Raw genomic sequence first — 12,479 nt, 5'->3', positions numbered from 1 at the left:
ATGGCTCAGAGCCAAGGCTAGAGGTGAGAGTGAGCCCAAATCTTTATGACCACAACCCAGAGACGTCTTTCATGCAGGTGCGGAGTCATACTGAGAGCTGTCATCTGCACCAGAGAGGTCTTCTCTTCAAAAGTACAAACTCCACGGGAACACAGTCGCTTCATGGACTGCAAGGACAGAACCTGTAATACCAAGGGGGTGCAGCAGAAAGTCTTGGCTTCTCTGAGATTTAGCAGGGCCAAGTTGTGTTCCACAGTGTACTGGGTTACCTCAGGAAGCCCTCCCTAACAACTAAGAGAAACAACAACAACAACAACAACAACAACAACAACAACAACAACCCAACCTGGAATTTTCCACTGTAACCAAGGTACTAAGTTCTCTGCAGGGGCAGAGTTCCTGGGACTGACATCTGAAACAGTCATAGACTGGTGGGGAGACAAGACTAAAATCGAGTATTCACTTGACTGACAGCTCAAGAGAAATATATAGAAGCCTAGGTGTGTCTGGGACATAACATTTCTTATTCAGGATGTATTGTTTATTTTTATTTCATGTGCATTGGTGTTTTGCCTGCAAGTATGTTTTGTGAGTGTATGATATCTTGTGGTAACAAGCAGTTGTGAGCCGCTATGTGTGTATGGGGAATTAAACCCGGGTCCTCTGGAAGAGCAATCAGTACTCTTAACTGCTGAGCCATCTCTCCAGCTCCCAAAAGATTTTTTTGGGGGGAAGGACAAGGTTTCAAGACAGGGTTTCTCTGTGTAGCCCTGGTTGTCCTGGAACTCTCTCTGTAGACCAGGCTGGTTTCAAATTCAGAGAGATCTGCTTGTCTCTGCCTCCAGAGAGCTGGGATTAAAGGCGTGCACTATCATGCCCAGCTCAGGATTTTTTTTAATATAAATTATGCTTGAATCATCTTGAAAAATAATCTCCAATGCTTCTTCTCAAGATCCGTAATTTTTTAAATCTCTGACGTTGTTATTTAGAATACCAGTGGGAGCTGCCAATAAATGCATTTTGCAGAAGCCTCCTTTTAGCTTTGCTGCAGCTCCTAGAATGCAGAGGCCTGGCAGTTGTAAAACATCAAAGTGGTCTGTTCCCATGCTTCACCTACTTTTCTTACGGATTTCAGGAGTCTGGCATTTAGGCCTTCTGAACATTTTACACCAAGAAAACCAGCAGATTTGTACTATTCTTCCTGTCCTGGTCAGCTTTAACCGTCAACTTGACACAGCCTAGAGTCATCTAAGTAAGAGCCTCACCTAGGGACTGACTGCCCTATGGGACCGTCTCTGGGAATTACCTTGTCTAGTACTTAAGTGGGCGGGTCCAGCTTATAGTGGGAGGAGCCACTTCCTGGGTAGCTGGTCCTAGGCTTTTCTGGAAGTTCGTTGAGTATGAGTCTGTCTGCAAGCCAACAAACAGCATTCCCCTAAGTTTCCTGCTTTAAGTGCCAGCTTGAGTTCCTGCCCCGACTTCCCTCTGTGATAGACTGTGACCCTCAGATACAGTTCAAATGATCCAAGCGTGCTGGTGTATCCCTGTTATCCCACTGCTAGAAAGGTGGCAGAGACAGGTGAATCCTTAGGGAGCACTGGGCCAATGAGCAACCCTATCTCAGAGAACACAGGTAGTATTTCAGAGGATGAGACCCAGACACACTCATATACATGGACATACATACATACATGCAAAGGGAAAAAAAGGAGGGTTATTTCCCTTCCTCCCCTCTCCTCTAGGGAGCAGAGCGAGGACTGAAAAGCAAAGCACATGCTACATGAGGATGGTGGCAATACAACCAAATTGGCCAAACCACAGACATCACAGCTTTCACTGAGTGATACCAACTATCTCAAAAATTGCTTGATTCTCAGAGAACTCAATGAATTAATAAAAGGGGCAATTCTGGGCCTGGAGAGATGGCTCAGCCACTAAGAGCACTTGGTGCTGGGGGAGGGGGGCTGTCTGTAAAATGAAAAAACTATGCATTCTGGGGGGAGGGGGCATGACAGAACACAACGACACCACTTTTTGTCGTTTGCTCCCTGTTACAAATGGGATGCAATGTGAAGGGTCTCTGGAAGTGGATTTTTACCTGCCTGTGTCAGAACATCTGAGCTCATGACTCAGGCTTCTTCTTAGAGTTAAAAAAAGAAAAAAGGGAAAGAAAAGAAAAATCACACCAAAAGCCCATCTCCTACCCCTTGTGTGCTAAGCAAAAGTTTGAAATAAGTTACTCAGCCAAGTTCGTCCCCAGTGGAACACCCTCACCAACAGCTGCACAGAGAAAGCAGACACCCACCCCTGCAGCCTCCAGAATTTGCAGCCCAAACCCCACATGACAGGTGCTGCAGAGGGCTGGTCGTGGGGGACTGTAAGGTCTGCACTCGACATGAGCTACAGTGCTGGTAAGAAAGGGCATCATCACCAGTCACCTGTCTCCCCGGAGACACTCCGAAAAGAACAAGGGGATCAGAGACCTCCAGCCTTCATTGAGACCCTGAGGGGACAAGACTTTTTCCAAAGAACCAGGGTCACATCATCTTTAGTAGCCTTGAACTGCAAATTCTGAACATTCTTAGTGTCTCTGCCCACCAATTTTTCACATAGTATTGTCATAAGGTAATGACTAGGCATCTCTGATCTCATATTACTTGTTTCTTTCCATTATTTACTAATACAGACTGTAAGATAATTGTGGTAGTTAGGGTTTCTATTGCTGTGAAGAGACACCATGACCACAGCAATTCTTTTCTTTTTTCTTTTTTCTTTTTTGAGACAGGGTTTCTCTGTGTTGCTTTGATGCCTGTCCTAGATCTCACTCTGTAGATCAGGCTGGCCTTGAACTCACAGAGATCCACCTGGCTCTGTCTTGCAAGTGCTTGGATTAAAGGTGTGCACCACCACCACCCGGTATCACAGCAACTCTTATAAAGGAAACATTTAATTGGGCTTGCTTACAGTTTCAGAGGCTCAGTCCACTGTCATCATGATAAGACAAGGCAGCATGTAGACATGGTGCTGGAGAAGGAGCTGAGAGTCCTACATCTTGACTCACAGGCAACAGGGAGAGGTCTGAGACACTGGGCGTGGCTTGAGCATATATGAGACCTCAGAGCCCACCTCCACAATGACACACTACTTTAACAAAGCCACACCTCCTAATAGTGCCACTCTGCATGAGGGCCAATTATATTCAAACTACCTCCATAATAGATTAAAAATAAAATCTAAAAACAAGAACTATTTCTGCTGTTCACTCCACATCTATGACTGAATCCAAGTCATTTTGCTATCAGACCAGAAACAAATACTCTGACACCAAGGCAGGAGACATCTTACTTTTACACAGTAACTAGTGGACGGCACTAGCTCGGGGGACCTAACTTTCCGAAATCAGGGAGAGAAGGCACAGCACAGACGTACACAACCATCCCCGGCTACAACCCACATATAACTCCAACATTTCAGATGAGATTTAGATTCCTCACAGGTAATGACTATAATAGTAAATTTATAGAAAACAATGAACTTAAAAACCCAGTACATGTGAAAAAGACTAATCTGGCTCACCTACTGTTTTCCTATTACCATAATGCACACTTGTGAACTGAGGTGTTGACAGACATTCAAAAAGCTGATAGAGAGGCAGGTGGATAACACACAGATAAACAGAAAGGAAGGCTTCCACAGCAAGGAGGTAGAAGAAAGAAAACAATCCTGAAGAATACACACGAATGGAATTCGATTACACTGCTTTGAACTGTAACCAGACATCTGATAGAGAACAGAAGTCTGGATTCTCCAACTAGAGGCAGAGCTCAAAAAATTAGCCAATGTGGTTAAAAGTCTAAAAAAGAATTTCTGAAGAAGAATAGAACTTCAGAGTAGGAGATACATGGAGGAATTTATAAGGGCCAGCCCCATTTTTAACTCCATGGAAGACAGAACATTCAGAAAACAATTAACAGAGCAGCACAAGAATTTAAATTTGCCAGCAACAGAAAGAGAGTTACTTTAAAGCCCTAAAGGGACTATTTATGGTATGAATAGTTTCTGTCCTGGGGGAGCTGGGAGAGTAAATAATTCCTCACAAGTGTAGTTCTGAAACAGCAAAACGAGATGCCTAAGAACAAGTACAATTTGCTTAAAAATATTCTCTAATTTGAAAATAGACTTAGTAAGTGTGTGGGTAGTACAGATAAATGCAATATACTGCTGCCAAGTATGATGTGCAGTCATGACTCATTATATCCCCGAGATTCCAGAAAAACCTAGAAAAATAGCAGCTGCTGCCACAGCAATGGCTCTTGATGATGGCCAGCTTTAGATAGGAACTAGTTGCACAGAAGGGCCTAGCTTGTCTGTCTCCCCACTCAGATGATGGTAGATCCCTGTAATATCAAGGACCAGAACCAGTTCAGGGTTAGAATTTAAAGGTTTTTCTACTTTGTCCCAGGGAACCATAAAGAGGCAAGATATTTTTTAAAATCCACCAAGGTCACTATGTCTTTAAGTAATCTTGAATTGCATGATCAGAACATTGCCAGTAGCTCTGTCCACTAATTTTTTTTCTTGAGAAAGCATTTCCTCACAGGTACCAGCACTTACCATTGCCCTTCATGTCTATGACAGTCTGGAATGTCCACAGGTCTTTCAAGGTAACTCCACTGCTTAACGATCAATTCTTTAGTAAGTGTGCCAAAATTCTAAGTGCTTCTGTGTAAAGGACAATTGTGTACCATCTGTTGCCTCAAAATTGACAGGTGCTACCATCTGAGTAAAGTGACAGGCAGATGTAAACAACAGGACACCCTTGTCAAAATGGACAAAGGAGAAGGTGGAGATGAAGACTGAGTATTAGGGATCCAGACTCAAGATAAGAGTAGCTGTAGACTTCTTAAGATAAGCAGGGTAGCTTAGCAGAGCGCCTTAGTCAATGAATTCCACAGAAACGTCATCATACAGGAGAGGACTCAACAGGCACCAGCCTGGAAGGCAGGTGTGCACAGGTCCCACCTGTGGGGTTAGGTGTATTTTGTACCTTTCAGCCCTGAACGGATGACAGTGGGGGACAAGTCATCATAGTTGTTCATTAAGCTGATGTCTCCCGAGGTGAAGCTGACAGTGAGCAGAGGCTTGATGTTCTGCACAGGGATGGGGTATGCCGCAGGACCATCTGTAGAAACACAGGGCCGAGTAAAAGGCAGATAATGAGCACACAACTTGATCCAGGGGTCCAAGGCTGCACTGTTGCACAGTGCCTGACTTGGTGACTTTTCTGTTGTCATGACAACACATCATGACTAAAGCAACCCATAAAAGAAAATATTTCATATGGGGTTTACTGTTGCAGGGGGTCCATCGGCAGGCAAGCAGGCACAGTGCTGGAACAGTCACTGAGAGCTTGCTTATTTATGCTTAAGTAGGAGGCAGAGAGAGCTAACTCAGAATGGAATGGCTTTTTGGAGCCTCAAATTCCATACCCAGTGACATACCTTCTCCATGGCCACACCTCCTAATCCTTCCCAAACAGTTCCATCAACTAGAGACCAAGTGTTCAAACCTATGCGCCTCCGGGCCATTCTCATTCCGACCATCACAGTGCCCTCAAAGGTGTCTCCAAACAGACCCCAGTCTGGCCTGGGTGCCACTGAGTGAAGCAAGCACTGAGGCATTTAGGAGTTGCGCAGCAGGGCACGAGCACGGAGTGGAGGATACGCAGTCCCAGAGGGAACCGAGGGGGACAGCCTGTGTGAGTTCATTAACGTGCATTTTAAGGCACTATGCGTTCCTTCAGATATCAAGAGTCAATTGTTTCAATGGTGTATAATATAAAGAATAGTGGGAAAGGGACAAAAATGGTCTTTGCTGTGGGCCAATGCACAGAGCAAAAAGCTTCACTGAATGTTACAGGCAATACGCAGCCAAGGCAGCCAGTATTAGTTTCTTTAGTTTTCAGAGAGGGCAGACCCAGATGTGACTCATAAAGTACACTGCCATGTGTGGAGAACGTAACCAGCATAAGGCAACTCTGCTTGGAAAGTTCTAGGAGTGCTCTTGTACTAGAGACCATGAACCAGCTCACCCACAGGCTACTTAACAAAGTAAAAGTTAGGCTGCAGAGATGGCTCAGCAGAGCACTCACTGCTCTTCCAGAGGACCTGGCTTTGATCCCCAGCACCTACATGGTGGCTCACAACCATTCTTGTAACTTCAATACTGGGGATCTACTGCTCTCTTCCGGTTTCTGCAGGCACTGCACACATGTGGTGCATGGACACAGATGTGGGCAAAACCTCCATACATATTAAATAAAGGAATTTTTAACAGCTGGGGTTTGTTTTTTTTGGGGGGAGGGGACAGGGTTTCACTGTGGAGCCCTGGCTGTCTTGGAACTCATTCTATAGACCAGTCTGGCCCTGCCTCTGCCTCCTAAATACTGGGATTAAAGTTGTGTGCCACTATCACTTGGCAAATAAAAAAAACAATTTTTTTTTTTTTTTTAAAGTAAAAGCTTCTCTTAACAGTCAGATGATCAGAACTCTTCAGAAGCTTCTGTAGGTGCCACAGTCACACTGAACTCATCTCCAGCAGCCAGCCAGGGTGTCCTACTGGACATTTCATCTGCTGGGTAACCCCAGACCACATCCTTTTTCTTTACTCTAAGCCACTGCATTATATTATCTCTGCACTCAAATACTGCTACATCTAAAAGGCAGGAGGAGCCTGCGGCCTCAGATCAACTTAGACTTGCTTTGTAACCTAGCTGTTGACACCTCATTTCCTCTTCTAGTGAAATAAGGATGAGTAAAACTGGATCCCATTTACCAGACAGGATTTCTGTTGAAAGACAAGCTGACTGCATTTCATAGAAACTGACTTGACTATTCTGAGGCTGCAGAACTATGACCAACATTTTCATCAAGGTTGTGTCCCATCAGGGAAGGGATAATTACCTCCTGAGTGAATCTGGGGTGCTTGAACACTCTCCCTCTGACAACCCAGTGAACCTGAAACCCTCCTGATCATTTGTTTTTACATGGGGAAATTCCTGTGACAGGAAGAGGAGACAAGTGCCAGGTGAACACTGATGACACCGGCCAAGCCCCTCAAGGATGGCATGCCTCGTGATGGCAGGAAAGATGAGAAGCTCTTCAATGCAAGGCTTCAACTCAAGGGTCCACAACAAAATCCATCGAGAATAGGAGCCTGCAGTTGTATGACACCCTTTTAAGCAAGGAGCTGCTGCTTTCCATTTCATAATACACTGTTCTAAAGGAAAAAGATGTGCAGGGATGGGATACTGGTGAAGAGCCAATGCTGACGTAGGCAGAGGCCAGCAGGGTAGGAAATGCTTCCTTCAACTTGTTTCTTCCCTTTGATCTTTACACACACTATCAGACGCAGAGGAGGTATGAGTCAGAAATTGTCCCCACCTCCGGTGAAGGCACACAGTGCACAAACAAAGACATGGAGTACCAGCTCCAGTTGCTGGTCTCTGGAACAGCAGAATGAATCTTCCTTTTATGCAACTGGAGCTAAGCTACCAGCCTTAAAGCCGCTAGAGATGTGGCTATACCACATATTAAATTATATTAATAGTACAGAACTCTTCATCTGCAATGCTCTTTGTTCCTGCTAAGCAGCTAAGTCCCACAAAACCCTAGGGACAGCAGGAGATATATGTCTCATTTTATATCTAGGAAAACCTAAGCCTCTGGAGAACAATCAACTCAACCAGTGATCTTGAGAAAAGGGGTAGGCTCACATCAAGGAGAGAGAATAGGCCAGTCCTGCTGCTTTTCTCCAAGAAGTTAAGAGAAGTGTGTGTGTGTATGTGTGTGTGAGTATGTGTGTGTGTGTGTGTGTGAGTATGTGTGTGTGTGTGCGTGTATGTATATGTGTGTATGTGTGTGTGTATATGTGTGTATGTGTCTGTGTATGTGTGTCTGTATGTGTATGTGTATGTGTGTGTATATGTGTATATGTGTGTATGTGTGTATGTATGTGTGTGTGTGTGCGTGTGTGCGTGTGGTGTGGGGATGTATGTGTATGTGCATGTGTGTGCGTGTGTATGTGGTGGAGGTGGTAGGCCTCCTCCTCTAAGTGGTGTCGCTGTTCTCTCCGTCAAGTGCAGTGAAGGTGAGGGCAGCCGGCTGCCTACCTTGGGGAGGAGAATAATCGTCCGAGTCAGTGTCACTTTCACTGCTGTCCTCCACCAGGAAGATGGGGTAATTCCAAGACATGCTGAGGATGCCATCCGACTCATGCAGAAGGACATGGGCCAGCATTCTACCATGGCAGTCCATGACGATCACCTGTCCATCTGCTGTGCCGAACAACACCTGCAACCAAAGAACAGGGCCCTTGAACAAGCAGGAATAAATCTCAGTCTCAGCTTGTTTCGGGAAGACACAATACATGCACATCTGAAAAGATAAGCCAATCAAAACCGCGGATGACAGGACACTGTCTTAGTTTCTTTTCTGTCGCTGTGAAAAAACATTCCACAGAAGCAACATCTAAAGGTCTATCTTGGCTCAGTCCAGGTGACAGTCCCCATAATGGGGCGTCACAGTGGCAGGAGCTTGAGGAGCTGCCCACACTGCCCACAATCAGGGACAGAGGACAGTAAGTGCGCACGTGCATGGTCAGGTCACTCTCCCTTTTATATAGCCCAGGATCCCAGCCAAGAGTGGTGCAGCCCACAGTGAGTGCATCCTTCTACCTCAATTAATGCGATCAAGATCATGGCTCCCTAGCATGCTCAGAGGCTCTTCCCAGGTGATTCTAACCTGCTTTTGTCAAGCTGACAACCATGGCAGCCAGACTGCAAGAATTTTAGCTACGGAGATGTGAGACTAGCAACACAATGACTACAGTTTGCTATTCAGACATTTCCAAATACCGGAAACACCGGCTCTTCTGTTCTTGTTTCTTCTGTCTTCAGTCTAAAAGAGAGGCGCTAAGAAAAGAGATTTGATTTTCTGGAAAATACAGATGCAGCAGAAATTCATTACTATAATTCTCATTTAGAGAAAATGTTTATGTCTGACTGAAGAGAAAATACATCTGGTCATGTAAGCATGTTATTTTACAACATTTGGAAAACAAGATGCTCCTAAAATAACTTTTTAATTAAAAATTTTGGATGGCTTATAAAATAGTAATGGGTTTCATTAATATACTCATACAAGTATACTTTTTTCCTGAAGTCATTTTTAATCTTCATGTTTAGAATTTTTTCACATGATAGTAACATTAATGAGTTAATAATTAATGCAGTGACCCATGGATGGTATTAACATATTCACTGAATGCTTACTCTGGTGCTAAGCATGATGCTAAACATGTCATCACAGCAACAGGAACTTCTGGTTCATGCTGGAATGGACCCCAGAGGAGCCTGACACCTTAGTACATTTAGGGCTACTCCTAAAAAGTTTTCTTTGATCCCCCAATGGATGTAGGCAAGCACACATCAGAGCTAGCAAAACTAGGGAAGATTCTGCAGGTGTAAGCTCCTCACTGAGAGCAGCATGGGGCACCCCAAGTAGCAGTTGGAAGGCATGCTGGACATCACAAGAGGAGCCTTGGGTCCCAGACAGCATGCTCACTGTAGTTGCAAGTTTTCCTGTATCCTGCCCAGTCCCATAGCTTCTTGGACCCAATTAGACACACAGGCTTGTATTACTTACAAACTGTATGGTCTATGGCAAGCCTCTTGCTACCTAGCTCTTATATCTTAAATTAACCCATTTCTATTCATCTATGTTTTGCCACATGTCCTGTGGCTTACCGGTCTGCTGGTATGTTGCTTCTCCTTCGGTTGCAGCTGGCGTCTCCCCTGCCTTCTTCCTGTCTCTCTGGATTTCCCACCTGCCTCTAAGCTGCCTTGCCATAGGCCAAATGGCTTTATTTATCAACCAAACAGAGCAACAGATATTCACAGCATACAGAAAGATATCCCACAGCACTTCCCCTTTTCTGTCTAAACAAAAGGAAGGTTTTAATTTTAGCCTAGTAAAATTACATATAAGAAAACAACTACAAATTGGGGCAAGAATTTCCACCCAAAACCTGAGAAGCTATAAAAAAAAAAAAAGGGTTCTAAATGGAGCCACAAGCAGCTTCCTAGTTGTGTCTCTCAAGAAAGCTGTGATACAGAGACATCGCAGCCTGTGGACTTGAGCTACAGTATAGAGGGTTCATGGCACATGAGCTTGAGTACAGCATGGCAAATTCCTGCCACTGTACACAGTGGCGTATATGAGCCGCACAGCACACTGTGTGATGGATTTAGCTTTTGCTAGTAAAAAAAGAAAAAGAAAAGAAAAGAAAGAAAGAAAATAAAAGAAAAAAAAGAAAGTTTCTGGGCTACATGCTGCTGGATGGAAGCATAGACCCACTGCCTCTCAGAGTCGGCAGAGAGCATGGTTCCCCAGAGCTGGCGGTAAATGTAGTTCGGCCATGTTGGGAAGCTGAGGTGGGTGGTGCCAGCAGTCAAAGCTGCCATTTCAGTCCTAATGCTGCAGTTTAAAGCAATAGATTCACAATAAGGCAGATTCAGATGGAACAAGACTTTAAATGGTTTACAATGTGTGTAAAAATGTGCATAGGGTTGAAAGAGAGAAGAAAATTAATATAAACAGTTATATAAAGAAGTAGTTTTAAAAAATAAAGTCTTTAAAGGGACAGTAAAGGTAGTATAAAAAATAAGCCATGTAAAGATGATATTACACAGAGAATCTGGATTGTGTTTCATTTGACATTGTTAACTGCAAAAAGACATTTGATTGTAAAGGCATCTCAGTTAAAACAATATGTATATTTTAAAGATATTCTGACTTCAAAATTTGGATCTAAGGATATATTGCTCTGGAAAGGAGGCTCTGCTTTTGTTTCCACAGGAAGCAAGAGGCTATGGATTTGTTCCAGGTTAAGATGGATCAGATTTGATCAGGCCAGACCTCCTGAACCTTAACAGACGGTACCTGTCAACAAAGGTTATAGCTGATCTTCCCAGGACTTGACCATTGTTTCAAATTTTCTCAGGATCCGCATGAGACTACTAGCACCTCCTATCAGCAGGAAGTAGCCTAGAACACTATGCCCACATTCCCAAAAAAAGGATTATGGCTGTTTGTGTTTGTTTAGGTTGTTGGTTACAAATTGTTATTGGTCATAGTCGATATCTTTCTAAAAGAAGGGGGATATAATATTTAAAATATAGGATATAGATATGATAGAATAAAAGGGTGGACTGTTGAACCTACTTTTAAAGAGCAACTTGTTTAAAATGTTTTACATTGGTATAGATTTTAGTTTTTTGATACAAATTTAAAGTTAATTTTGTTATACTGTATGTATATTTCTATTCTTGTTTCAGCTCATTTAAAGAATAATGGATAATTAAGAAAATACAGATTAATAATTAGTCTTCTATGATAGTCAAACTTTACAGTCATGTTAAGTTTTCTAGGTATACATAGATATAATTCAATTAGGTAGATAATCTTCAAACACTTCAAAGACCTACAGAGTATGACATTTAAAATTTTTTGGAAACTTAAACTTTCCTGGACAATGAGACACATCTGCTCCTGGCAGTACTGATTTACTTCAGAGAGAAAGATGGGCATTGAAGACACTCCATATGGAGTTTATCTTCTTCTTGGCAAAAATAGCCATTTGGGTAAGAAACTGTTCTTGCCTGGACTGCTTGACAAAATGTTGTATCGAGTGGACACGCAGGACCCATAGAAAAGTGACCACTGAACTTTGCAAGGTGAGGAACTTCAGGTTCCTGCTTCACAGAGGAAATTGCCAGACATTCTGCAAGACATGGGAAAGTGACTGAGAGACTCTAGACCTGTGGGCTGAAGACAGATGCCCCAACATTGCAGAGGAACTTTGGATGACTGTCAAGGCAGCCAGCTGTCTCTGTCATTCTAGACTTTTGGAAGTTGCTTACAATGCTCTTCCTGTTTACTTAGGTAACATTATATCCTTCTGGGGTCTTTGATGTAGTTGAAGACTAAATAGTTATAATTTTCCTTGGTTATGATAAGTTAGATATGAAACCTTAGACTCACAAATATAGGATAAATATAATATTTTTTTGAATTTGACTAATATAAATAGACTAGATATTGTAACTGTAATTCTTGCTTGGTAACTGTTTTGTCATATGTAATTTTCTATGTTAAAGCCTTCCTTTTTGATTAGACAAAAAAAGGGGACGTGTTGTGGAATGTCCTTCTGTATGCTGTGAATTGAATGTTTGTTGCTCTGATTTGTTGATAAATAAAATGCTGATTGGCCAGTAGCCAGGCAGGAAGTATAGGCAGGATAAGCAGACAAGGAGAATTTTGGGAAGTAGAAGGCAGAATCAGGAGCCGCCAGCCAGACACAAAGGAAGCAAGATGACAAGGCAGAACTGAGAAAAGGTACCAAACCAGGTGGCTAAACAT

At 43.2% G+C, this 12,479-nt stretch overlaps 1 protein-coding gene across 1 annotated transcript in view; it reads right to left on the bottom strand.

The window, feature by feature from the left end:
• Window positions 1–12,479, bottom strand: part of Tulp4 (TUB like protein 4) — a 113,417-nt gene that overhangs the window by 32,770 nt on the left and 68,168 nt on the right. Inside the window, exons 4-5 of the mRNA XM_036168554.1 lie at window positions 8,171–8,351; window positions 5,048–5,182 (exon numbers count right to left, since the gene is read on the bottom strand). Of these exons, the coding sequence (XP_036024447.1) occupies window positions 5,048–5,182; window positions 8,171–8,351 (316 nt within the window). The remainder of the gene's footprint in view (window positions 1–5,047; window positions 5,183–8,170; window positions 8,352–12,479) is intronic.

This window comes from Onychomys torridus, chromosome 19 (genome assembly GCF_903995425.1).
Source record: "Onychomys torridus chromosome 19, mOncTor1.1, whole genome shotgun sequence".
Taxonomy (NCBI): domain Eukaryota; kingdom Metazoa; phylum Chordata; class Mammalia; order Rodentia; family Cricetidae; genus Onychomys; species Onychomys torridus.
The sequence above is the reverse complement of the archived record's forward strand: the minus strand, read 5'-3'. Positions and strand labels throughout refer to the sequence as shown.